General features: G+C 39.9%; 1 protein-coding gene and 1 long non-coding RNA gene across 7 annotated transcripts in view; one reads left to right on the top strand and one right to left on the bottom strand.

Annotated features, from left to right (window-relative positions):
- The window catches only part of LOC147754363 (uncharacterized), a 64,406-nt gene extending 43,952 nt beyond the window's left edge, over nucleotides 1-20,454 (top strand). Inside the window, exon 5 of the long non-coding RNA XR_015316850.1 lies at nucleotides 19,337-20,454. This is a non-coding gene — a long non-coding RNA (uncharacterized LOC147754363). The remainder of the gene's footprint in view (nucleotides 1-19,336) is intronic.
- LOC111254436 (thyrotropin-releasing hormone receptor-like) overlaps nucleotides 1-23,642 on the bottom strand; it is a 46,470-nt gene extending 22,828 nt beyond the window's left edge. For all 6 annotated transcript variants that reach the window (XR_015316846.1, XR_015316847.1, XM_086974651.1 and 3 more), the window contains exon 1: nucleotides 21,971-23,642. Coding sequence is in view for 4 of the 6 variants with exons in the window: in XM_086974651.1 (XP_086830777.1) it covers nucleotides 21,971-23,014 (1,044 nt within the window). In the remaining 2 variants the exon portion in view is untranslated. The remainder of the gene's footprint in view (nucleotides 1-21,970) is intronic.
- Between the last annotated feature and the right edge of the window lie 4,308 nt (nucleotides 23,643-27,950).

The following is a 27,950-nucleotide window of genomic DNA, read 5'->3' on the forward strand; positions in this document are numbered from 1 at the left end:
CAGACTGCATCTCATAATACAGGGCGGCATAGTCGCGTCATACGCGCCTCCATTCCATTCCTTGCTAGGGATGATTTAGGAGCCCCAAGGAGAACAACACTAACACGTCAAATGTTGTTGACGCGGGCTGATATCACCAGGACGATGCTATACATGTCGTTGGCCGTAAGGGTGTTATTTGTGGCAAGACCGAAACATAAACTAGGTTCTTATGGTTATATGATGATGTGTCGTCACGAGGACGGGATGACGAAAAGTGAGGCAAGTCTTTCAATGTTTACGATCGATAGCTACAACCTCGATGTCATTAAGGTCCAATCGGTACTGACAGAATCGACATACTATCGAAGAAAAACGAAAGAGAAGCAGCGGAAGAAATCACATGTGGGTAAGCACTGCTTTGTCCTGCGAGCAGCAACTCGCAAAGGCTTCCCTAGCGGGTCATACACCGAAGGCTGAACGGGAACTTCGTTTGCCTATCCGAGAGGATATGTGCATATATCCTCTCGGATAGGCAAACGACGGGTATAATCTGTCCTTCTGCCGTCGAAAGTATCGCGAAGATTAACAGGACCAGAACGAGTAAAAAAACAGGTTTGCTTCAGTGAGAGCATGGGCCATGCCGCCGGAATAGAGTCTAATCACTGCTAAAAGCAGTAGGCTTTTAGGCTAACTTGCAAAATAACCTGAAGAGCTAAATGAGCCAATTTATGGTGAGTTGAGTTTACGATGTGCTTAGTGTATAAATACATCGAGAAGCTTACATAACAACGGATAGTTAAATTGGGATGACCTCGATAGTTTGATGAATTCACAATGCTTTTCCCAATATTTACATCTTCGACTGGACATCTCGGAGCGAGCTTGTCCCTAGGTGTGTACACTTCCTATTAAAATTAGATATTTAGATCGATAATCTATTACCATTTTTTCTTACAGCACCGTCATATTATAACTGTAAGGAACTTGTATTTTTTGCATATTTTCACTGAAATTAACTTTAACGACTTCATCGTTGAAACTTAATTAACGGTCTTCGCCACAGATTATGGAATATGTTTTAACATTATTGTTGTATCTGGCTTATGACCAACTTTAAGAATGGCTTGAAATAGCTGCGTTTTCATAGACGAAAATACGATCGAGTGAATGATGGTTAGTCTTAGTTAGAGCGATGATATTGCTACTTACATGTCAGCCTTGCTCAGCTTCTGCAAAATTTTCATCAATCTATGGTCGACCACTGCAAGAGGAATCGTTTACAACGACCTTTTCAAAAGGAAAGCTACAGATCCACCTTTAGACCGTTTCCTCTGATAATTTAGCTTGACCATGACAAACGCAATTTTTTTTAAATCGGCTGGACAGCATCTGTGCCCCTTATCGTAATAAAATTATATATAATTCCAATAATTATAGTATAGCTATGAAGTAACTGCTGTAGGTAAATAACACTATTAACATTGATACGGCGCTATTAGTTCAGATATAATACTAACGTCTAGTCAGAAAGACCGTCAATACTTTTCTGGCAGCCTGACATACGTGCTGCAGACACTTTTTATATTTCTCACCAACATAAAAACGGTGCCATGATTGGTGATAAAACCTTCTTCGATACTTCTTGAGGTTATAGAGTTGGTTAAACCTACTCTTTGTGCAAACCTTTTTTCCGTCGAAGTTCATCGAAGCCAATTATTACTGTGCCTATTAACTTATGATCCCTAGAAATATTCATCAAAATCAAACCTACCTCACACGGTTACCGCGTCCATTCATGCAATAGCTAACATATCGTCAGTTATTACGTTAGCTGAATGCCAAATGGGTATTTTGGTGCCATCTTAAAAAACATCTGCATTTCATGATTACCGAATGAAAGCATTCGCTGAAATTTATCAATCGACAAAAAAAAGCCGCTAACCCTTTTGTAGTACCAAAAACTGTGAACACCGGGCTAACGGTAGAGCAGCTCAGAAAGCTTCTGCAATATAATAGTTTGTACGTACTTTTCGATAACGATAGATTATAGTCTTAACAAGTGGCTTTTATCACTACATTGTAGCAACTGTGTATCGATTAAAGCCATAGGTAGCGTAGTGACAATTGAAATAGTCTAGCGGTGGACTTGACTAGCTACGGTGTAGATAGCCAAGGCCGAGTTAACCAGTCTTTTATGTTTATGCTGTTAGAATGTCGTGCCTTTAAATACAGAGACAATGTCAAGAAATTTCGTACATGCAAGATAATTCAATTGTTCATCTTTCCGCAGTTTCGTGTGCAATATCGTATCGTGCCCTGTTAACCGAATTCGTATCCGATAGTGTTTCTTTAAAAATAAAATACTTTCAAGCTTTTTCTTAAAGCACAGTATCACAAAAGGAACTATGTACATATGTTTGCTTCACATGTACATATGTTTTAGACGTCGGCGGATAGATGTCCTGATTTCTGATGCAGGCACACAGCTAGCCACAGTATCGTCAGACTTGTCTTAGCCTAGTTATTTCAGTAATCTACGAGAAGTTGGGTCGTCCTTTTATGTTGCACAGTTATCTACAACTTCTTAGTTGGCTGTTTAATAAAGACAAGTGTCAGGCATAAAGGTGCGCAAATTGTCGGCCATCCAAGTTACCCACTCAGTGTACACATCTATATTTCTCTCCCTGCCCAACATAGGTGAAGTGAAATTTTAACTTCTTACATGCTTATGCTTCCCAGCATCGGTCCACATTACCCACCCTGTAAATGATCCTGTGTCAGCATAGGAAGACTATTGGCTCATAAACATAGGGTGCTGGGTTTGATCTCCAAATATGACCCACTCAATATTCAAATTCTGTCAATTATTAACACCAGTTAACCTACCATCTACGCTCGGTCGACGTGAATATCATCATACGTAATATAATTGTCCTATACTTAAAATCGTTACTACTCCTCGACAAGTAATGCTTTCAGCGGAAGCATGAGAACTGAACGTTTTCATCACCGATATGAAACCAAAAAAAATAACCACAGAAGCATGAATAGTTCAATCGTTTAACGTGCTCACACCCTTATCCAGTATGCTACAAAATTCACGCTCAGCATTAAGTGACGTTGAGCAAATTGTCATCGCCATTAAAGTCGTACAGCGCGCGCAGCAGATACGCCAGGGCAAAACCTCTTCTGAAGCTCACTTTACTTCGATTAGTGCCTCTTTTTCTCTATTGCCCCATGTAGGTTTGTCTAGCCCCATGATACATCTAAAGGTAATATGTGCAATACAGCGGAACAGTGGATACAGCAGCGGCCGCTTTCAAGCGGGAACTCCTCCGCAGCCTACTGGGGGCAGAACCGTGTCGTTCATATTCTGCCCTTAAGTGCCGCGTTAGTCTCTTTGCTGCAACTCAGATTAGTCTATAGCCTTACCCCAAGGTTCCGTCGTGTGGGCGAGGGTATCGAGATACCAAACCATTAGACTAATAATGACATCGGCCTGAATGAAGGAGACGTCGATAGAAAAACGCCGATAAAAAAGATTTTAAAGAAGGCCAAAAGCAAGCATCTCAACCGATCTAGCACTTCGTAATGGAATGGGAAGGAGGCACAGGGAGGTACGTCGCTTACAAAAACGTAAAGAGAAAAAAGTTGTATTGTTCCTCTGGGCATCGTACGAAAATCAGTAGTTGCGGATTTTGTAATCAAGACCTAAGAAAATCGTTTTCGTTTCGAAGCAGACCGAGAAGTTAGAAGACGCACTATATTGAAGTAATAAAACTCTAATCATCATTGAAATTATAAGTAAAATATTGAAAATATATCTAACATAGATACACTTAATTCGCTTAAATGGCTTACCAGTATTTCTATCGATTACGTAATTAAGTGTTTTAGCGTGCTCCATAAAAACACATAACCAACCAAAGAGACTTTATCGAGCCTAGTTTCGTCGTCTTTACCATGAATCCAATAGCCATCACAGTTTGTTCACATTCATCTGTCGAAACAGGCCGATGAACCTATCTAGGTTATTGTAATACGAATAATGTTGGCGGCCAGTAGGCTGTGGAAGAAAAAAGCCTCACAAAAAAAATGTTCAAAAGTCGTGTCTGTGTTCTTGTTGTTCTCCCTCTAAAGCGGTTTTTTGTTTAGTGTTTCTAAAAGTCATGCTTTCGATAGGTATTTTATCTTATTTCCATCATTATCTATTACCATAGTTATAATTTACTATAATTCGATCTCGTTCTTGAGATTTTTTTTTTTGTTCTCTTCTATATTAGGTTGTTCAGAAACAAAAAGCGGTGTTTTCCCTAATGTTGTCTTAAGTCGTGTCTTCCTTTATGTCTCTACTTCTAATTTGCTTTTGTATTTCAATTTTAAAAAAATGATCTCACGCCCATAAGCCCGCTGAAATTTCGTTGTACGGCAGTTTGAATTTTAATTGGGGTCCAGGCTCTGGAGCTAAGTGTTGCAAATGAGAAAAGTACATTGTTGTCACCTATTTTCTATTATTCCTTTGTTAACGCCAACAAGCTACCGAAGAAAACTAGTTTGCGAGCTTCAATAATGGCATCGTAGACCTGGAGAATACACACTTCACCTCGGCTGATTATCCAAAGTCAATCATATCGCATAGCGGCACTTCTAAGAAAGATGGCGTTCAACCGGTACATGAAGCGACCGAGAAAGTAAACTTTGCTTTTCACTTGCATCTTCGCTTGTGGGATTTACGAAACGAAATCGACTCTATCTGGCCCAGGAAGTTAGCAAAAAGCCCAACACCACATTTCATTAGCCCGCCACACCTCGCCACACTCGGCACCAAACGTACTACCACTGTGGCCGATTACTACTGGAAATGATTAAAAAAAATTACATTGTTGATCACGGTAGATGTGCGCTTAATGCTTCCTTCAAATGGTCGGTTCTTTTTTGCTAGTACGGCTGAAATTTACTGCTCAAAACTTGCGTGCGTCTTCAAGTGACACATTGATAAATGTTAAAATTAAGCAATTTACATTTTAGAAGTACATCTATTGGCACTACGTGAAGGTATTCTTGTAGTACAACTGGTTAAGGCAGACTTCTTCTAGTATACTCCCATCAAGCAGTAACTTAGGAAAGTTACTGCTAGTCATGCTGAAGTCATTCTGATCAGATACGATCTGCTGCGATGATTCAAACGAAGGCGGTGATTTTAGTGAAAGGCGAAATCAAGAACCCAGCAAAAAAGATTGAAAGGTAAAAGATTTCTAAATAAATACAGTTCTGGAAAGAACCGTAAAAAAACGCAATGCAGTGTTTGTTGTTTGTAAAGTACAAGAACATCATCAAGTGTATCGTTTCAGAAGAAAAACTTTGTCGTCATATGATGGGACAGATAAAACATGTCGGAAAGATTTAATAATTGTTTTCAATTTTACGTGTTAGTTAAATGCAGCTGCAGTGGCCGGTGCGTAATGAAGTAGGGTTATGCCCGTAACCTGCGGAAGCACGTATTTCTAAGTGAAGTAGGCGAATTACTATGCCACTATGGAAATTTGTCCTATTGATTCGCTATCAGCAGTCAAATTTCAACTTCGTACGTAATGACTTTGTCCTGTGACTGGACTCTTGGCACGATAGCACGCGCAAAAAGGAATAGCTGAATATCGAGGTGTTTGGCAGGAAGAAACCGTTGAGAGAAAGCTAACAATTTCAATCGTATCTGGCCATCTAGTTATAGACCGGAGACCTAAGACTAGAAAACTAAACAGGTTTAAATATGCACAGTTTCTTTCTAGCTCAGGAGAGGAGAACGTTTTTATGGATCAATTGTATATACTATTCGGGGTTTGGTGTAGTAACATCGGTTTCAATACTGAACTGTACCAAGATAGAAGAAGCTCTTAATTCTGTTATGTTTACATTGTCAGAAAAAAAATGTGTGCTTAACATATTCCCAGAAGAAATGGCATACTATTATGATTATTGCTACATATGTGTGTCAATGATTGAGAACTATAGGGAAATGCCGGTTGTTGCAAGCAAAGTGTCATTGTTGACATTTCAGGCCGCTGACCCGTTGGGTAACAAACAAACGATTGGGTTTCATAACCTTTACGACTACGACAACCGCAGATCGTGCGGAGCCAAAAATTCAATAGCGATAAGCCGATGAGCAAAGCTGGCGCGGGCGGAGAGCGTGATAATGTTTCCGATATGTGGAATTAGCAGGGTGGTATACTATTAAATAGTTCAGGACAATAGCGGGCTAGCTCTTTGCTCTAATAATAAAGTATTAGTTCGATTAGCTAATTATACAGCTTCCCATTGTTGCAGTCGGGACGTCCTCAGTAATTGCAAATCCACCCATGTGGTGACGCAGAGTTCCGTTCCAATAAAACATATATGTGTTGTCAACCCAGATGAGCATATTGAGTCGTCTAATGACTGAGATTTGTTATCACTTTATTTTTATTTCAGATAAATTCTACAATATGTGTGTAGCATGACATGGCTTGAACTGGGGATCTAATATTATTGTTATCATTATCTATAGGTGGACTGACGTTTTTTTATGAAGTGGCATTTTTTTAAAAACAAAAAAGCGATAGCCTTGGAAGGAACAAAATCCTCATAAAAATGACAGTACACATCCCACAGATATGTATAACCGTGAGTAGTATCCACTGGCCATGTGACGACAAGTCTGTTTTTCTATCTTTACCTCTCATTATATTATGTTCTCATTCACGACCATCAAGCAAATTTTCCTACATTCATATACAATAATGTTTCCTTATTTATTAAACATTTTAATGAATTATATATTTATGAATAGGCAGTAGAATCAGCCATGCGATCCGCTCCTTTTTATCGGATTTCGATGTCAGTCCGTTAATTGAGAACACAGGAAACAAAAGCGGACGAAAGGCATCGATTCGGCGGGGATGCATGAGACGAGTAGCAGGAATGATGGGGGATCATTGCAAATGCGCAAAACAAGTTTCTGTTGCACGATTTGCCGTCAGTTCAATGAAGCGCTGACGAAGCGTGTTTAAGGATGTTCTGAATGGATAAGGGCCAACCGGGTTCCCAGCTGCTGCTGAGTAAGACAAAAACGGACGCAAACATTGCTACGGCCCCTTGTTTAACTGTTTTTTTGGCCCTGGCAGCAACTTCGAGCGGCTCAGCTGCCCTGTATATCTCTCCCGTTGCTGAGGCAAGCTTGCGCTGGATGGGGGCCCGAAATCGGAATGGGACTCCGAAGTCGAAGTAGCATCGTCTGAATAGAAGGGACCACGGCCCTCCGATTCGCTCGAAAGGCGCTTGAGACCTGCTGGGTTATTCACTGTTATGGGACAGTAATTGTTGTGGCGACGACAAGAATTACTTAGTAACGTACCAAGTAGATAGCGGCAATGGATGTGCTTGATCACAGTTTGCGATGACGGACTGGGTTGCACGCAGATCACACTAGAAACCTTGAAATGTAGTTAAACGTCTGTATGATTTTCATATACTCAGTGCGTGACTTAACAACGAATAGTACAGGGTACAGATGAACAATGTCGGCTACCTACTGACCAAAATTGCGGAAGAGAAAAAAGGCAGCGCATGCGACAAGCGGCTTGAATAGAACTAACTATAAATATCAGGAAATGTTAAGGAAACTAAAACGCAAAGTCTAGTATTCTAGACTCGAGCAAAGGGAAGGATTGGGAAATACGGGTCCAAAACTGTTTACTCGTCACTATATGCGTACGTGTACATATTAACTCAACAGTGAAGTTAACAAAAGGTCCCTACTGAATGAAAGGTCAATGGAACGAATAAGGAAATGCTTTAGCATATGCCGATCTCCTGCTAAATCAATTCAAATATTGAAAATAAATGTACAGAAAAATGAAAAGAAATTCGGGACATTTGTGCGTGTCAAATAGTTGCTTAAGGCTGTTTGTTCCTAAGGCAGTTTTAACAAAGCATTAACAGAACGAGATTGGCCAAGCCGTACTTCGTTTGACAATCAACGTTCCTTCAACTTTATTTAGCGACCAAAATTAAAAACGGCTACAAGTGAAACCATGTAGCCTATACTGCCTTTTTGAAACGCAGCGACTCACACCTCCCCGTACCTGATTCAACCTCGAGTGTCGATACCGATTGAGTAGACCTGACAAAGGTACGCTCGTCTGCAGCCACAGGTAGCTCACATGTGACCGACTTGAATGTCCAAAGTGAATAAAGTAATCAATGGATGCAGATCATCTGAAGTAATGCCTGCTGATCTTTTTCCAGGTGTGATTCGGTCCGTTTTCTTACGTAGTCCTTTTTTAGCCTTGTTTTCAACTCAAGAAAACACATCTACTCGGCTAGTAGCGCACATTAGACCTTGCTTATTGCTAAATGTAGTGCTGCTTGTGATCCATACGAAGGAGGTACGCCTATTACAGTAAGTGAAACAAACGGGTAACGAAAGCCGTAAATTTGTCCCGCTTGTTAGACAGCGTCCTCCTTCAGTGTTCCTAGGCTTCATGCTATTCTAACCCATTTGAGCTAACTGTCAAAGTAACAGTTTTTAGAAACGTCTCAGAGGTTATTCAACTTCAAATGAGTGTTTCCGTGTGCAAATTCATGTGGCCGTATTCACTGGCCAGACGTATCGACTTCGTCTGACGAGCTGCATATGTATAGGTATTTCAGATATGCACACATGTACAAGCGCAGCTTAAGCAAATAAGGGCTATTGCCAACGGCAGCGCGGATGATACTCAAGGCGAATGCCACGTGACAGACTTCTCAAAACGAGCAGAGCCCCTTCCATTATACCTCCACTTTTCAGCAGCCCCGTAGCGTGGCGAAACGAACGTATAATATAATGTGTCCTCAACGGTCTAGAGCAGTGGTAAAATTTATAGATGGCCATATAGTTCATCCCGCTTCGAAGTTGACTAATGAGTGACTGATTCTTGCGCAGATATCCATGTCATTTTCCAATTCACAGACGATACCCGTAGATGTCGCCGTCCGAAAATGAAGCCATTATGAACACATATGGAAACGTCAGAAACGACGCTATGCGTTGATCCTTTCTTAAGTAAATGCTGTAGCTGTTGTTTTTCTCTAATGTAGTCTCACAAGACGGGGTTGCATGCGATATACAATTTTGCGGACAAAAGTTACTCACTCCAAAAAATACCTTTCTTCATACCCATTTAGTGCTAAGTTACACAATTCATTTACCAAAGGCCTTTATGTACTACGTTGGGCGCTGCAAACCAGGGTATTGAACGACTGAAATACTGAAACCTACCGGAGATTGTTTTTGTTCGAAAAGTAAAATGGAGCTCTAACAACGTAAGTGCCGTTATCGAAGGACAACTTAATCCGTCGGGAAGATATGTTATTAGCGTGGTTATCTATTGCTGTGGGGCAGAGAATTTTTCGTGACTAATCATTAACCTCGATCGTGATTATCTTCATGAGCCGATTGTGCATTATGGTGCCACAGTGTATAATGTACGCATAAAATCTGTTATAAATATACGACCAAGACATCCCAGTTCGTTGAATCGTTCTGTCACGTAAGCGATCGATGGCATATTATTTCATACACGCCCAAGATAGTTAACTAGTTAATCCTAGTTAACTTTATTTCATTCTTATCCATAAAGCCCACATTCTCCCTTCATCGTTCCCTTTTATTGACGAGATGGTTCTGCTATAGGTAAAATCAGGCTAGGCAAACAGGCTGGTTGCCTTGCGGGTTTACAGTTCAATGGACATTGAGGGGTGTGCAAAAGTCCGCTATCTGAAATAGGTCTCCTTTCCGAAACGTTATCGGATAAAACAGTAAAAATTGTGCGAAACTTCTGATTTCTAAAAACATTGATCGTAGTTTTCTTAATGCCTTCTTATTCAAAAAAACAGGACGGCGTGTGCCCCTATAGTCTCACAACATTCTAGTTGGCGTGCAAAATGGAATAGGTAAATATAGGTAAACAAACAGTTGTAGCAGTGGCTACTGAAGATACCAATACAGCTGAACTTATGTGATCACAGTAAACAGGTTTGCATGTGCGTGTAGATGCGTACGTGGCTTCATTGTGCCATAGAGTCAAAAGTAATATTCTTATGGGTTTAGGCCTTCTCTACCCGAACCGATAAGCTGTTTACCGTAGGTTATGATCTGACCCGCATAGTCGCTTAGACAGGTATTGACTTCGTGGCTCAGTCATCAACACAATTTTTGTAAAATTCTCAATCAAGAGATTTCTCCATAAAAACTCCTGCCTTACCCTAATTTATGTATTATATTAGGTGTTACTCTAACTACGGTCCTATATAGCTTTGCGTTGTTTCCAGCCGTCGAAACAACGGCTTCTATTGCCGTTGATAGCTAGGTCCAGACAATCTACTATGTGGCCCCGTGCGAATATGTGATAAGCACTACAAGATCTGCTTCACAGACTCCAGTCGAGATAAACAGTGTATCTATGATACACTTCCGCAGATTTTTTTTATCTATACAGGTAAATGCTATCGATATACTATTATTTAGTCGATCATAGTCGATTTATCGATAGAACGACCATCTAATTTGTAGATTAGATAATTACCATTTAAAATACAAAACAGGGGGCCTTCGTTGAAGCTGACGCAAGAGCATTCTAATAAATATAAAATGAAGAAACTGTTAATACTTATTGGCTGCACATTGTAATATTATAGTAGATAGACCTTCAATCAATACTAAATCCTACGTCGTCGCATCAATTTTGGCGGATTATCTCCGCCTTTTTTTTTTTTTCACTCAGCATGAGCTTATACCCTCTTTCAGGTTAACAATTACCTTTATTACTTAACCTTCATTTTACAAAATTGTACTGCTTATTGCATGATGACTGTATGTATAATTCAATGTTCTTCGCAGGTATAGATCGAAATTGAAGTCAGTCACTGAAATCATAATGTTAAGTTGCGTAGATATATTATATGGATGAATGTGAAATTAAGAATACGAACGCTGAAGTTTTACGTAATGCGTTTTGATTGATTTTTCCTTGTTTGTACAAATGAACCATTTGCTCAAGTATTCAATTTAAGAAAACCCACCATGTTTGCTAATCGACACACATTAAGCATGTCGTCTAGGTATCATTAAAGGCAAAACACTTCAGAAAATTTCAATAAAAAAAAAACGAAGGGTTAGTACGTTTTATCGTGTGAAGAGATCGTGAAGCTGGCAAAAAAGAGATCTCGGACCCAAATCAACATGCTAGAGTGTTGTAGATCTCGTTTACAAGTAGTCACGTCGTTACTTGATTCTGTTACCTTTTCGTTGTCGGCCAAAGCTGATGACCGTAGATATGACAACTGATATTCTAACTCGCTAAGAGCGTTTGCTTGCTTTTGGCAAACGGGTGTCCACCCGCTCTTCGAGAGGCTGGAAATGCAGAGGATGGCCTAAATAGTAACGAAAAGAAATGAACCTGCTAAACTCAGCTTGGCTGTCGTTCAGGTGCCATGTATGAGCATTCGAGTTACCATCTAACATAATATCAGTCCTGTAAAACCGACTAAATCACACTTTTATTTGGTATGATGGCACCTAGTAGTCGTATACGGTGTCGATAAGAAGAAAAAATCACTCTGATCTACCCATTTTGCTCTAGACGTCATAGGGAAACACAGTATTATTTGCGCCTAATCTCGAAATTTTAAAGGGGGACATTGATCGATACTGTACAAGCTAGCTATTCTAATAATGGACCTCAATTAGAAAAAAATAGTTAATTTATATTCCAAAGGCTGACAAGTGCTATTACAAAGTCAACTGCTGATTCATTTTCCAAAGCCAGAAGTCAAAATAATACTGATTTAAGTCCTGTCTAATAACGATAAAGTTCACACATTTTCTAAACTGAAGTTACTTTGTAAAGCCCTTGCCTTGTCTAACGATTCAAGATCTGCTTTCAGATTCGCTTCAACCTACCATATATTAGTTCCTTGAAGTTAAATATTTGCCGACGGAATCAAATAACTCAACCTAAACTAACTATGACAAGCTCATTCACCAAGTACGAAAGGAAAAGCAAATAATAATAATAATAATGTCTAATACCCAAGCATCATGGAAAATATAAGTACTACATGGAACCAGCGGAACGGTTCGGATTTTAAACAAGGGCTCAACAGAATTCGAAGTCTGTCGATGAGTGCGCCAGGGGCCAGCAAAACAAAGTCACATCGTTAAATTAATCTGAACGGTACATCGCGTTATAGCTCAACGCAGGCGACAAAATTCATAGGGGTAGTTTATCTTATACGGGGCACTCACTTAGGGGCGTGTCTTTGGTTGGACAGAGTTCGACAAACGATGTACGCCATGTTGGATGAAAATTGCTAGTTACGATGAATTATGTGAAAAATAGTACTACGATAAACGAATTCCTCCCAGCTAAATACAGCCAGGTACGACGTCTCTTTTTTTTTTTGTACTATTTCGTCGTGTGTGCACATGTTTCTCTAGTCTGACTATTTAGAATTTTTCGTGGAATTGAAAAAGACGTTTCCGATTCGACGGAAACATTATTAAGCTCATTGCCAACTCAGACAGGAATCCAACATAATATCACATATAGTAGACCGCTTTGAAAAGAATCGCGCATGTCAGAGGATCCTGCTAAGATTTCAAGACCAGACATTATCCCCATGATGTCTTACTTACGCCTTGACTTCTGTTCAATTGTTAAAGATTTAAATAACAAAATAAACTACTTAAGGCCCAATCAGGTCACCGAGGTTTATCATAGTTAGCGTTCGTTCTCGACCATGACCGTGACCTCCGAAGGAACAGCAGATTTTAAACGCTTCTAGACGGTAAAAATTAATTAACATAGAAGGTATAGTACCTACTGAAGTTTTTTTTAAAAGAACAAAATCACTTTATGATTTAAGCTATGATTTTCTAGCAATATTTCACCGATATCAAAGATGTTTGAGCTGAGGTCATCCTCCCAGGGGAAGTTTCTAAAGGCCAACTGATGGCTACTTATAGTTGCAATATTTTCTCGTATTAGGAACATTATGTCTTCCTCTAAATCACAGTGAGTAACATCTGAATCTGTGCAGAGCCTATAGAACATATATAAATCAGCCTGTTTTTGAAAAAAATGTTCATCTACTGTCTCATTAAATTTGAGAAGGATCCATCACGTTTGCGGGGACAAATGCCAAATTAGTGAAGGAAACAACAGGAGTCGCGTCTAAAACTGTTCTCCTTTTTTCCGTTTTTCACTGCTTGGTTTACTGTACTTCGGTTGAGTCTGCGAGGATCTGCGCTTGAAAGAACTATTCAGATTGCCTCGAAACATGCTTGACTAGCTAACATCTGTACGCGTCTTTTTTTTTTATGGCCTCATATTGTTATTGTAATTGTTAATGCTGCCAGAAAGGCTTTAACAAAAAAACACATCCGTTCAAGGCTTCCATCGACATTTTGCTGTGATTCAACTTCGATCTCATCCCATAAATGAAACCATGTTTGGCTTTTCTTCGAAAATGTCTTTAGCAGAATCACGAGATGAACCAGCAAATCGAATCATTTAACGGCACGTATCCTGTTATCACTTGGAATTAGGTGAGTATGATATTTTATTCACTGGCCGGTGGCCACTGCAGCCGGCCAACTTGATACTTCATCATTTACAAGACACACGAAGTAAGACAATTTAGCGGCGTTCAACCTTATATAGCGAACTGTTCGCCAGTGTCCATATTTAAATGGCAGATAAAAAAGTGCTGCACGCAAAATTGTGTGCAAGCCCTACAAAAGGCTACAGCCTTTTTGAGCCCTAGAACAGCAATCCGTCCGCGCAGCTGCTAGACACAACTCAGCAACGTGCGGTATATGCCCAAATTTTCTATTCATGTTAATGTTCACCTTCTTCCTAAACGCAACGAACTTATCAATAGAAATCTCATGTGGACTACAATGCGAAGATGGGATGCACCGCAAAAAATGAAACACCTCAATTTTGATAAGCTAAGCCTATACGGATGGCCCCTGCCTCGTCACGTTTATATAGAGGACGAAGCAATAACTGTTCCCAATGCAGAGAAACAGATGACAGAAGCAGTACGACAAAATGGCTTTCATTGCTAGCTGTCGCTCTATATGAGTTTAGGCACTACTGACGAACGACTTAAGCAATCACGCACCTTTGCATAGTACAACTGTTGAAAGTCCTGATACAAGCGAATCCGGCGAACTCCTCAATTGAACGACTTCTAAACTACGTGCCGCTAGCAAACAAAATTGGACTGGGAAATGGTTCAATGTTCCAGAAACCTTTGAGTGGAAGTCGGTTGAGTTTACTCTAGAAGAAATGAGTTCACGAGGAAAACACGTTTTAGCTTAAAAAGTCGATGTCCGGTTATCAAATTTTTCCTCCTCCTCGGAGGCGCGCGGAAATTTACGGAATATTGGTGGAAATATTAGACAAGGAGTCGGTAAGCGAAAACACAGTACGCGAGTAGGGCACACATTTCAAGTACGGAGACTGGAGTGTTGAAGGCCAGCAAGGAGACCATCACATATTAAGAGACGAAAAATAAGAACGCATCACGACAATCGAGAAGGCTTTTCGCGGAAGCAAAGCTTCGAGTCTGAAGGTTTTTTTTGGGCAAAACTGGTATTTCACATATAACGTGTTAGAGAATTATGACCTAAATGTCGAAAATACGGAGGCTAACTATAAAATAGGTTCCCTGTGAGTGGATTCCAGGCTAGTGGAAAGTGGGTGTGATATATTCCGCGTGCCATTTGCGAAACTTTATCAAACAAAAAACTCATGTGGAGCATACGGTCGTTATAAACGAGGTATGGTTCTATTTCGACTGGACCCAGGCGACGGAATGACATCAGCCTGGAGGGAAACGAGGTCGGTGACAATGTCGGGTAGGTTTACACATTAAGTAGTGTTAGTATTTGCGTTAGACATGAGGGCATCTCCTACTATGAAACACTCGTCGAATCGTCGAAAATGAAACGACGAATGCAGTCCGTTAACTAGGGTCGCGTTGGCTCGACAATCGAAAGCACGCAGTCTGATTATCTAATGACAACGGTGGACCTCGTCGCCATGCCTTAACAACTTGCTGGATGCAGCAGAGCAACATCCAATGTTAAATTCGACCCGCTTGTTCTTCCAATAGAAGTCCGTGAGATTGTAGGCCTTCTCGTACCCTCAGAAAACGCGCCTAGGCAAGCATCTCTCGCTACTAATAGATATTGGAAAGCCATAGAGAGAAAAATTACAGCGATTTATGCGCGTATAGACCGATTGTCCTTTTAAGAAGGACGACCTGCATCGTGCTGCGAGTCGATTTCGGCAAGGGCTACGTACCATTCTATTGAGCATGGATGGTGGCGAAACTAACGGCACGTAACATAATCAAGGGCGACATTTTTGTAAGTTAAACTCTTCCTACACTATGTAATAAACCGCAGATTTCCAAGCCAACTGACCACGCGCGACATCGCAGTGCCCTTGTATGGCGACCACGAAATAGAAGAATCTTTTAAAGGCTCTGACATATATTAACGCACGGTTTTTTGACACTTCGAATGGTAGTGTCGCAACTGAACAGTGAACACGACCCTGCATGTCTCAAGATTAAGTGGCCGTTTGACAACTACGCCCGCTACTATGATCGATCGCTTGTTTTCGCACTTTTTTGCAAAATAATAAATATATATTGTAGAATGTACGATACGCACATTTGCGTCGAGCATTATGTATCCAAATGTGCACGACGTGTATGTATACATATCCTTTGTAGGGGTGACGTCGAAGGAAATACGAACCCTTCGTATTTCGTTTGTTCTTCTTCATTGGCGCACTCTTTCGAAGTCTTTCGAGTCTTTCTAGTTCGAAGAGGATGGTCCTTCGATGAAGGTCTCGTTAAATGGTACCTCTGGAATAGTAGAGTCTTTATGTTCATAAACAAATATATGCTTTAATTCCGCCTTCGTGCTCTATACTAGGCACACAAAATCTGCTCTTTTAGTTCAAGGTTGCTTCAACCTTGCAGAATGTCTCACATGCGTTTTAAGGTGAAAATGACACCGTTGCAAATGCTGCTACGAAACCTCGCAACTGTTGCAGATCAATGGTGAGATAGAAGAAAAGCGGTTATAAGATTATTATTCGAAAGAGCTTTCCTTCTAACAGGAGGGCCAGGAAGCAGGAGAAACTCGCCAAACACAGCATTGGGTGATACTTCAATTGTTCGTATCGGCTCCTGTAGAGTTATACGTAGTACATATATCTTCTACTCAAAGGTACGAATCTTGCTCTCACCTGGTAAACGGAAACCAAAACTGAATTAATGACTGACCATGTAAGCGGACAAGTGCGGGTATCCTTAGCGCAACCGGTACATTCATGAGCGTACGAGCTTGATCGCTGATATCCTGAACAACAACAATAAGCATTAGCGCATTTTAGCAATGTCCAATGCAAAAATCCAGGACTGCAAAGCTTCCCGCAACTGTGGATGCGACCCTTGCCAGCAACTGCATAGCGTGGTCAGCATAACCGAATAATAGGATTAGTTGGGAGGATTTAATTCTGTTAAGAAACACGCTGCCGGCTTCGCTGGTTCACAGTCCCTTTGAGAGCAAAACAGATATAAATAGCATCATTTTAGTAGACATCTCTCTGCAGAATTTCGCGTACAACATAACCGATTAGGCAACCTATGGCGGACACAAATGGAAACAGCCATCTGACTAAGACAAGGAACAACGCAGATACGGATCACGATAGAAGATAAAGGTATAGAGACGAAATTGAACCCCCTATCATTGGCGAACATCTCACTTGCCCTGAACTAGTTCACAAGAACAGGTGCAACCTGCGGGAACGGGTCGACGTTTCTGGTCAGGCAAAACACTTGTAGGGATAAAAGAACAACCGACTGGCCACTGCGATGTAGAAAAACTACTAAATTTAACTATTATATTATTATAAAATTACTATTATATAAATAAGTAAATATATACTAAAAAAAAATTACCATTAAATAAAGAAAAAAAATACCCTCCGCGGCAACGTTTTGCATGTACAGCTCAATCATGCGACCCACACTGGTCATCTAACCCTGCAAACTTTAAGTAAAACTTTTTTTAAACATTAAGGGATTAGCTTGTACTTCGCCGTTTGGTCTATTCTACTGAGGGTAAGCAGAATGAAAGCAATAGTGGGCAAATTATAAGAACTCAGGCAAATTTTCATATAATAAGTATGGTGATTGAACACTTAGGCGTGATGTCACTCGTCGCCACTGTATGTTACAGTTTTCTCAACATTTTATATGTTGCAGTATAAGCTTTCGTGTAAGATAAAGTTGATAAAACTTTTCAGCAGTTATTGTAAGAAGCTATCTAATACCTATTGTAATAGAGGCCACTTTGATGGTTTTTCCGGCTATTTCAGAATACTGTAGATGTGCAGGGCGCGATACCTTACATCGTCGTCACTGAAAATCCCGGCAGAGTCAAATATAATAAATAGCTATCTAACTAAAAAAAAAGGTTGTTTAAAAAATAATAGTGATAAAATACCTAGAGTAGTTTTACTTACTTCTAATAAGTATAAACATTTTATAATATGTTAACCCATAAAAAAAAATACAATACTTTTCCAGGACAATCCAGCTTTACAAAACCATTAGCTGTGCATTAAAATTTCATATCTGCGAATACATAGTTTCTAAATGCATCCGTCTATTTGTTTGAATAATGATGAAATATGCGCATTCAGGCTTCTAGACGGAAAGAGGCCTCAAGTCCTAACGTATGCACATTATGACTTGACTTTTGGCGGGCACGAAGACTCTACGTTTACCCCCATTGAAGTAGTCATATACCTAACGCCATTATCTATATTTGATTCAAGACGTTTCGGCTGCATGATTTTACACGTATCCTCTTAGAGCGTTCACGCACCGACAACCTATTGTATTATAGAATGATTTCGTACTACTGCATAAATCGCTCGACGAATGGTGTCCTTTACTGGCAAGGGTTTCGAAGTCATACATAGAACGAACGTCAGATACCGTTGCACGTGCATTGATAGCTAGAGCAACGTAACTCGAGGCCACCCAGGCACACATTTTGAAAAAGGATAACAGCTTTAAAAGTGAAGTTCGTAACAGCTGCCATCATGTCAAAATTGTGCCAACGGTATTGTACTTCGAGGACATCTTCACGTTAGGTTGCGTGATAATGTCTCATCTTTTCCAAACAGCAGGCTGAGGCGACCTAGCTGTTAAATCTAAATAAATACGATAAGAAAAAGCAATACGGTTTAGATTTCGCAAGACTGTTTTACCTCTGCTTATATGCTATATATTGCACGTATAGTTGATGTCTTGTTAAATTCCGCCAATGATATATACGTACGCCAAGGACGTGGTAAGCTAGAAGGACCAGAACGTCGCTGTCATAAATTGTTCACAAGAGGAAATTCTTTACTGATATACAGTATGAAGGAACGGAGTGAAGCGTTGGCCTATACTGCTCTATTCAGATGGGGTTTATAGCTCCCTCACGGCTTTACTGGAAGGAAACTACTCGTCTTCGTTATATAGTGTCCGATAACCCGAAAATCCAGGGGTTACATGGATTTGAACACACGCTACAATACTATCGAAATGTATAATTTATATAGCATTGATATGTACCTAGATGTTTGTTTATAAGCTAGCATTGATTTACACGGTTTGATATGCTGTTTTTGTCAAAACCTCCCGGGAGGCGTAACAAGGCCGAGGTATTAACAGGAGCAACGGAACAGACGGCTGTAATGTAATGTAGGTCGATTTGTTTCCCCTGGACGGTGGTAAAAAGAGAATTTTACCAACTCTAACTAGTATGTTACACATGTACTCAATACATTGTACGCTATGTCAGACTACACTATACAAAGTCTTTCTTACTCGGTCTCAGTTTCAAACGTAGAACACCAACGCATCGTAAGCGACGCTCTATTTCAAGTGCTTAGTTATCTTATAGTCTTCTGCCTGCTGTACGTGGTCGCCTATTAACCATGATGCGGTATATGGAAGCTACTAATCAATTGGCTGCTTATTCAATTTTGTCATTACTAAAACAAATTCGAAATTAAGCTTTACTACTCAATGGGAGTTCAGTTACGTACTTCTAATTTGCTTACGTATATGTCAAAAGAGTGGACCCCTCGTGAATCACTTAAGGTTACACGTTAGCTTTGATGTGACAATACAAAGTGATAAATCTCAGCAAAAGATTTGTTCGATTCTCTTGTCTGTATTACAGAAACCTAGAAAAAGTTTCGGAGAGACCTTCGAAATGGGAGCCTAAGGGCCAGTTCCATCTTGCAATACCTTTATGCAAGTCCCAAGTTTGCCTTATTCAGCGTGTGAGGACAAAGATGGCTGACGACTTGCCCCACCAGGGCAATGTTCACCAAATCCACTCGTACGCCGATGGTTTAATGTGAGAAGTAAACATTTCGTTTTCGTTGTTTGGCATCTCAATATCTACAAAACGATAATTTGTTCGTGCTCCCGTAAGTGAAACAGATAAAACATAAAAGTCGATGTTAGATAGAGTCAATTTATTTTTGATATCACGACCAACGTAATTGTAAAGATATACTGACTATTAATATACCTAACGATTTGCCGGTGGATAGTTCGTTTGATACCCTGATTGACTGTATATGGCTTTCCTACTCAAGCGTAAAATTACTTCAACTTAAAACTCACAACAAAAACCTTAAATGACTAAAAAATCAAAGGAAAGGTTGAGAATAAATTGCTTGCGGTGTTATAAATTATTATGTAAATAAATTATTTGAAACAAATATACGTATTCAAGTATCTTATAGGTTTCGTGCTTATCGAGCATGTAGCTTCACTTTAAAGCATGATTTTTATCTCCGAATTTATATCGGTATGATCAAAACTCACTGCAGGTGTAAGCTTGCTCTAGCATCAAAAATGATCCCAAGCTGATTTGTACTGTATTCGACGAGATGCTACAAAGCTTGTAACATATTTGTTTTGAACTAACTATAATTTTCAAAGTTGTGAGGCAGTCCTGGCAAAATAAATAAATAAACAACCAGTAAAGAGCTTTTGATATGCTGGCACACGGAGAGTTACATTCACACTTCAGCTGAACCAGTTGTAGCCCCAGATTCGTTATACTAAACGATACAGGTAATAATCGTAGGTTCCAGGGTTAGGAACTGATCATTCCAGACTTTTAGCTCAAAATACAAAAAAAAATAATAATAATAGTCGCAAGAACATTCCTTCAAATACAACTGTTATAAACTACAATGAACAGTACCAAAGAGGGACACCTGTTCCATAGATTTGTATTCATAAGATTCGATCTAAGTCCAGTCTGACGAGATTAAGGCTTTCGTCATTTGCTGATGACAAAGCTGAATGCAGCTGTTGTTCCGATACGAGACAAAACGGAAACTACACCGGTGCGTTTACTGTATTACGGTATAATTTTCTTGATTATATATATATATACATATATATATATATATATATATATATATATATGTATATATATATATATATAGATCTAAATTGTAGCTTAGCTTTATACACTAAATAATCCCATAACTAAAACTGGCTATCCTCGACTCATCTATCTTTAAGAAACTATCAACAAAAGATACTTTATTCGGCGATCCTTTCAGTCCACAATGTAGATTTACAATGCCACAAATATCTGCTGGTTACATTGGTTTAACATAGTTTAATAGAAGTTTTATGAAATACGAAAAAAAAATAGCCTTATTTTCTGCCCAAAGAAAGGTATCTAGCAGCAAACCTTTAACCTATGAGTATTTGAGATACTGCAAGGATGATAGAATGAATTTGTTAAGCTAGTGCGTCTATGTTAGAAGAAGGCAAAGTCACCAATGTAGGCCAGAATTCTTATAGACGCACTACCCGGTTCGATTACGTCGTTCCTAATCGCTGGTATGCATTTCGAACCCTCAGAGTTCGAACAAGCTAGATTATTATTTAAACTACTTTTCACTCTACCACTGTTCGTTGTTTCCCCTTCTGGTTTTCTTTTGTTTTTCGATCAAGTACATGACTTTAATACTCTTCTTTCCCAGGAGAAACTTTTGAGAAAAACAATTGTAGTTGACAAAGATGCGCAAGGTTCTCCCGGTGTCTACTCGGCTAGCTCGAGTTCTCTCCTGAGGAGGAAATTAATCGTGGTAGAGGAAGCATTTTTCGTTGAGGGTCTCTGCAATGTACGGGAGTTCAAGCGGGCAAGTGACCCTGCGGGTGGTTCGGCCTGATTATGGAGGTGAGCCGTGAGAGATTAGGCACAGAACTGTTGGTGGCATGTGTAACCGGCACAAGTTTACGGTAAGTGTATTTTGCTTCGGCCAAAAGATCGGAGTTTTTTTACTCAGGACCAAGTAACCTGCGAGGCTCTTTATAGCGGCGTGTTTAGAAACGTGATCGCCACGAAGCGCGCAACATTTATTAGCAAGGTGTTCATTGACAAAGATGCCTGAGTTTTGCGTATTGCTTGCACAAAAAATGTACTGGTCTGATTTGGCGTGCGATAGGTACTCAGTTTAAAACGAAATCAATGGCGGTAGTCATGAAGGATGTTTACTCTAAAAACTTCCTATAACTTCGTTTCTCTCGTATTCCTATGTTAAGCCAACATTACAGCCCTGATGACCAAATCCTCGAAACAGATCATTCTGACCTACGGCCGGCTAGTAGGCCTTCCAGTTACTAGCCAGCTTCTAAGTTACAATGTACATTATTTTATCAATTAAGAAACAAAAAAAAAAACAACAACGATAGAAGAGGACAAAGCTACAACAAAATAAATATCCCTTTCTTTTTGCATTACATTGTACAAAATATGGAAAACTTTCATCATAGTTACCTGAATTCTGGACTGGTTGTTCATATTAGCATTGACTTTAGCTGTAGTCTGCCCGTTGGCAGTCTTCGCTGCCGTCGTCATCGCACCAATGTCCGTATGGAATAACACTTGGGCCATTCGCCCGTACAAGACACATGATAGAATGAGCGGAATTACATAGAATAGAATGATGTCGGCAAAAAAAAAACGCATATAGAACGATCGGTGCAGTGAATACGTGCACGTCTCCACGTAACGGTGCTCCTGGCCCCGGTAGTAGATTGGCCGTGTCGTCGTAAGAAAAAATAACCATGGGCAACAGTAACACAGCGCAAACAACCACACAGCGAGGATAATCTTCTTAGCACGTTTCACCGTGCACATGGTCTGCGCCTTCATTGGCAGGCAGATGGCGATATATCGCTCGACGGTAAATGCCGTAATTGATAAAGACGAGGCGTTAATGCCCAGGTACTGGAAAAAAACAAACATTGCACAGCCAGCTCGGCCAAAGATCCATTCGTCCTCAAGGATGTACTGGGCGAGGATCTCATTCGGGATTGCCGATAGCAGAACCATGAGGTCGGCTACTGACAACGAGACGAGATAGCAGTTCGTCGGAGTTCGCATTGAGCGCGTTTGGGCGACCACTGCAACAACCATTATATTGCCTGCAACTCCGATAAGAAGGATGGCGCCAAGAACCGCCGTCCCAACGATGGTGTCTACCAAGGGACGATACCTCGGCTCCCTCGTCAGTGAATTCGCCCTAACAGAGCTCGTGGCATTGACACTCTGGCTGCCTGTCAGCACCCCATTCGACGCCGCCGACGACGAGGCCATCGATGAGGCTGAAGAGGACCAGGAACCGATAGAGGTGTTCGAATTCGTTACGGAACCTCCATTGATAGCGTCGTACAAGTCGCTGTCGTCACAATCAATTGCCATTTGTATGCTGGTCCTGTTGTTGTTGGCAATATTCGTCGAACACAATGGGTCCACAACTGGTACCACGTTGGCAACAGCAACACTGAGCCAGGTAGATGCGACGATGGGCCACTTCATGGTTGGTGCGACTGCCTATGACCGACTGGACAGATAGGCGGAACGTTTGGCTAGCGGCAAAGTTTTCATGGGTCGTGAGTTAACTGCTAAGTGTCTTTGACAAAACACCGCTCGTTTTCGGTCAAGACAACTGCTCCACATGGGAAGCAGCGCTCGACCACTGTGTAGTCTATAATCCTAGGTCTTTTATTCTTTTTCCTCGTTGCTATTGCTTTCACACAGAGAGGACAACGAGAAAGCGTCTAACAATGATTTCTGTGAAACGGTACTTTATCGGAACCGAATAATGAAAACTGTTAAATAGTAACGGTGTCGACAGCGTCCGCCACCAAGTTGTTAACACACTCAATCGTCGCTTGTTAATTTGTTCGAGGTTACACATTTATTGATGTCTTTAATTTCGGTGTTGCTCGTTGTTCGCCGCTATTGTTACGGTTTTGTAGTTGTAGTTGCGCATATATATATATATATATATATATATATATATATATATATATATCTGTATATGTATATGTGTATATATATATATATATATATATGCACTACAACTGCAATGCACCTTTTGTCACTAAAGCTCCATCAGGACAACCGAAAAATCAGACGGGCTTTCCTGAAGTAGCCGTGAGTCAAAAACCACACGACTGGCCAGCAGCGTGCTCGTGGATAGAAGGCGAGTCGAGTGAAGCCCCTCCTCTGACCCTCGCCCGAACTGGAGAAAGGGTCTCTATTAGGTATAGGCACAAACTGTAGGCTTCGAGGCTCTCGCTATGGCGGCAACAAGACCCAAAGCCGTTTGCACACCTACGGCGCTATTCAGGACACCTGTGGGCAATAGTTTTATGAATTACGCACCTGGCCACATTGTTATCTCTTTAAGAACCAATAGTGAAACTTCTGCAGCTGTCGCGCGCACCCAGCACACCGGTTTTCCTTTTTTGAGCTCACCGACCAAGAGCGTGTGCTGGATGAAAGTAACCACACACCAACGTGGATGTGCGAGAGGAAAACTAACAGAATGTCCGATTCAAGGACCACCGTCTGTGAGCGAACATCTATTAGACAAGATACCTTCATGTTTTGTTGAGCCTATGTAGCATATAGAGACATACAGCTGAGAAAGACGTACAAAAAGTAAAAAATTATATGATGCGCTACGTTGTTTGGCGGGTCCTGCAAACGTAAATATGTTAGAGACAGAATAGATATTGATTGCTGAAGTGTGTGAAAAAAGTTTGAAGGCAACACCTTACGAAGAAGTCTGTCTGCGTACATCTTTGTAAGCTGCTAAAAAAAAAAACTTGAGATTCGTTGTACTACTTGGGTTGACTTGAGATTGCGAGACCGCGGGAGACACTTCGTCCGGCTGGCTTATATATCGTTTGGTGCTAAAAATAACATACCTGTCCCAAATAGTTAACAGTTATTTAGAGAAAGAGCTCGAAATCGATCGACAGATCCTTCTTTTACATTGCTCAACTTGAACAAATTGAAAGAGGAAAGTGTGGTAAAAAAAAAAAAAGCTTCACTATGAAAGAAGGTCTCATATAATGTTAGCATGATGATAATTTAGAATTGTACCCTTACGAGCAACCTCGACCGCCATTGTGATTTAGAGGTACTTAGACATAGCAATTTTAAGTTTAGATATTTTGACTATTCACTGAGCTCATACAATTAAATTGTATTTTGATATACTTTTTATGCTTTCACTAAATTTGTTGACGATAGCAACGTTCATCTTAGCTCAGAAGGCCTTGAGGCCTCGTTTAAAATATGTTCTTGCTTCCGTTTGACGAAGCGATAGGAACTCTTTTGCTTTTTTGCCTACAATACAAGAAAATATTGTGCTAAAAAGAACATGCACAATAAATACACGGAAAAAAGATATCTTTTGCTTATAAAAATATATAATGCTTAAAAATATAGGAAAACTATAAATAAAAATAATGAAACTGCCAGAAACAATGACCTTAGTTACCTTAATAGCAATCGTCTTAATAATTTAAAAACAGAAAGAAATTCCTTAGGCAATGCAGAGGTTTACCGAAACAAGGTTTACCGAAAGAACTACGAGAAAACAAAACTGCGAGGGCGCAACAGGGGTAACTGTAAGGAAATTACGGGGGTAATGGAGCATGGTGTTAGAAAAATTGCGGCCAGTTCGAGCGACGATAGGTTCAGGCTGAGCATGTTAGAGTAGGAAAAATGCTAGGACTATGAAGGGTGGCGTTTACTACGTGTGCGTAGTACGTGTAAGAAAAAGATGAATAAGTTTACGAATCTTTATGTTTAAAGGTAGAAACAAACAGGTACTATTAATATGTCATGCTATTCGTGTCACGGCATAGACCAACCGGCAACAGCTCTTTTGTCCAGAGATCGCAAAAAACCTACAATATTTGTCACACTATCAAATTAATCCTTATTGTAACAGCGTCTCCTTTCTAAAACGGATGCAATGAATACGTCATGCTAGTAGAAACGGCTTTACTGCGAACAAATAATTTTCCGCTTAGGTAAACTTCATATGAAATTTAGCGCGACCTAAATGTCCTGGGATAAAAACCAGTTTATATGTTAGTGGCAGCCGCGTTCAAAGTTCATACACAAAGGTTCTCACCACATCTACCAAACGAAGGCTCAAAAAGGACCGATAAACATGCATAGAAAAAAAACATACTGATTTATGTTATCAAAGTGGCAAGCTTCACGATATTTGACCGGATAACATTTTATGGCCATTTTATAACGTCTAGCTATATATTACGGGACAACTTAAAGATAATGTTTAGCAAGACGTGTCGTTTGTTGTTCTTTTTCGTTAGGGCAACGGACATTTTTATTAGTTAAAATCAGCGCTCATGTCTTTGGTAACGTTTCCAGCTCATGGCTAAGAATTGCTCTATAATATCTCTCGATAATGCTGCCGTGTTTATTTCAATGATAAATGCTACATGACAAAGAAAAAATGTCTTATAAATTTCACACAATCAAACAAGAACAGGTTATCTATTTCTAACAAAGCAGATAAGTATAGATACCGTCTAGTCTAACATTTCCCCTACACGTATTGCTTTATATTATAATGAAATAATGTCAATGCGACAAGTGATGCACAAGGCCTAGGTGTCCGTAACCGAATGGGTGCCACTTTTCTGGGGCTGATTGAAAAGTTAAGGTGGGCAATTGAGCGATCGGAAAAAGTTCAGAGGGATACACAAATCAATATTTTTGCTAAGTTATTATTTATTCGTTTCGTAGGAGTTATGATTAAGGAACTGCTTAGAAGGGCCCAGTGCAAAGATAGATGACTGCATTAAGTATCTATATAATATGAGTATGTTTCATGTGTTGTTCGAGTTCAAAATTAAGCTTCTGGGATTTATGACAGACGCAAAAAATAAGAAACCGCGACTGTTTGACATGATTTCATCGTTCTAGTTGAGTGGTATTACGCGATACACAAATCGTGTTCAATATTTTATGACATCATCCCGAGATCTGCGTATTACGAAAGGGTTACGAAAGAGGAAACAGGAGTTAATTAATTATTTATTTCCATAGGTTGAAGTTTACTGTTTGAAAGCGTAAGTTAGAATGTACAATATAATAACGTACTATTGTATTTAGTAATAACCTCGGACTGAGGAGTTTCATCTCCAAGCCGTACTAAAAGTAACTAAGGTTAAATAGCTCCGCCGACCATTATGATTAAGAAGGGACAAAACATGGGATTCTAGGGCGATTCCAACTCCAGCAAACCTAGTCGACTTCGGTATTCAAAAAGCCATCCTTTTTTTTTTAGATATACAAGTACGAGCAAACAATTACGATGGAACGAAGACAATCATAATCAAAGCCTTGTTTGTTATCCTGACCTTTGGACAGACAACTGTTTACGACAATTAAGCATTACCGTTAGTTCCATCCTTTTATCGAATATGACGTATGTTCTATGAGTAAAGTTTACTTAATATCCTGCGCTCATGCGCAAAAAACATAAGACAGAAGCAAGGGGTTTAAACAGAGGTTTAAAAAAGAGTGCCAGTTTGAGTTGTTTCGAAGCCATAATACAACAGACGATGACGTCGGCCGGTATAATTACAATGCACATTGTGTATATCGTACTATTTATTCATTTCAATCGCTTGTGGAAATTATTCGTTTTTTTTTGTTTATTTATACTTTCTATCTATTTGTTTATACTTATATTCGCAGTCATACTTTACCGTCACCGATAAGGATATGGTTTATCCGAGACAGCGCATGAGTGATGACTTTCTTAGATGTCGCCCGTCTGCAACCCCTATAAGCTGGGCTTAGTTACAGATAATTAAACTACTTAGTAAATTACTTGGGAATATTTTTATTCGATTTAAATCGTTTATTTATTATCGTACTTTCCTAACGTAACCAAAATCGCATACAAGCTTTAATTCTAATCTATTCACTAGGTAACAATATTTGTATTACGCCTAGATATGTTTTTTTTTATTACCTCAAGGTACAATAGTAGTCAAAAAAAAAAATAATGTCCCGAGTTCTCACCTGAGATTTTTACTATCTGCATTGCATTGAACGTACAGCGAAACCAAATAGCTCAATATGCTATTCTATAGATAGGGTTTCTGTTCGTTTTCACTGAAGCTCCGTCCTGGGGATTTCTGGAATTGATCTATGGTTTGTTGATCCTTAATTTCGTATGCGGCTCCGGAAAAAGAATTCAAGAACTATTCAAAATCCCGAATGGAAACGAACACGGTTGGCTAAATTGATTTTGGCTTGTACCTATGTAATGAACGTGTAATTCCGACACAATGTACTTTAGGGGGGTACCGCAAGCGCCTGTCATACCAAGAGCACCAATTAAAGCCTTTCAATCGTCGACAGAAGTGCGTGATCAAAGCAAATATGTATTTCTTTTTTGTGGATTCAA

This window comes from Varroa destructor, unplaced genomic scaffold (genome assembly GCF_002443255.2).
Source record: "Varroa destructor unplaced genomic scaffold, Vdes_3.0 BEIS01000007.1, whole genome shotgun sequence".
Taxonomy (NCBI): domain Eukaryota; kingdom Metazoa; phylum Arthropoda; class Arachnida; order Mesostigmata; family Varroidae; genus Varroa; species Varroa destructor.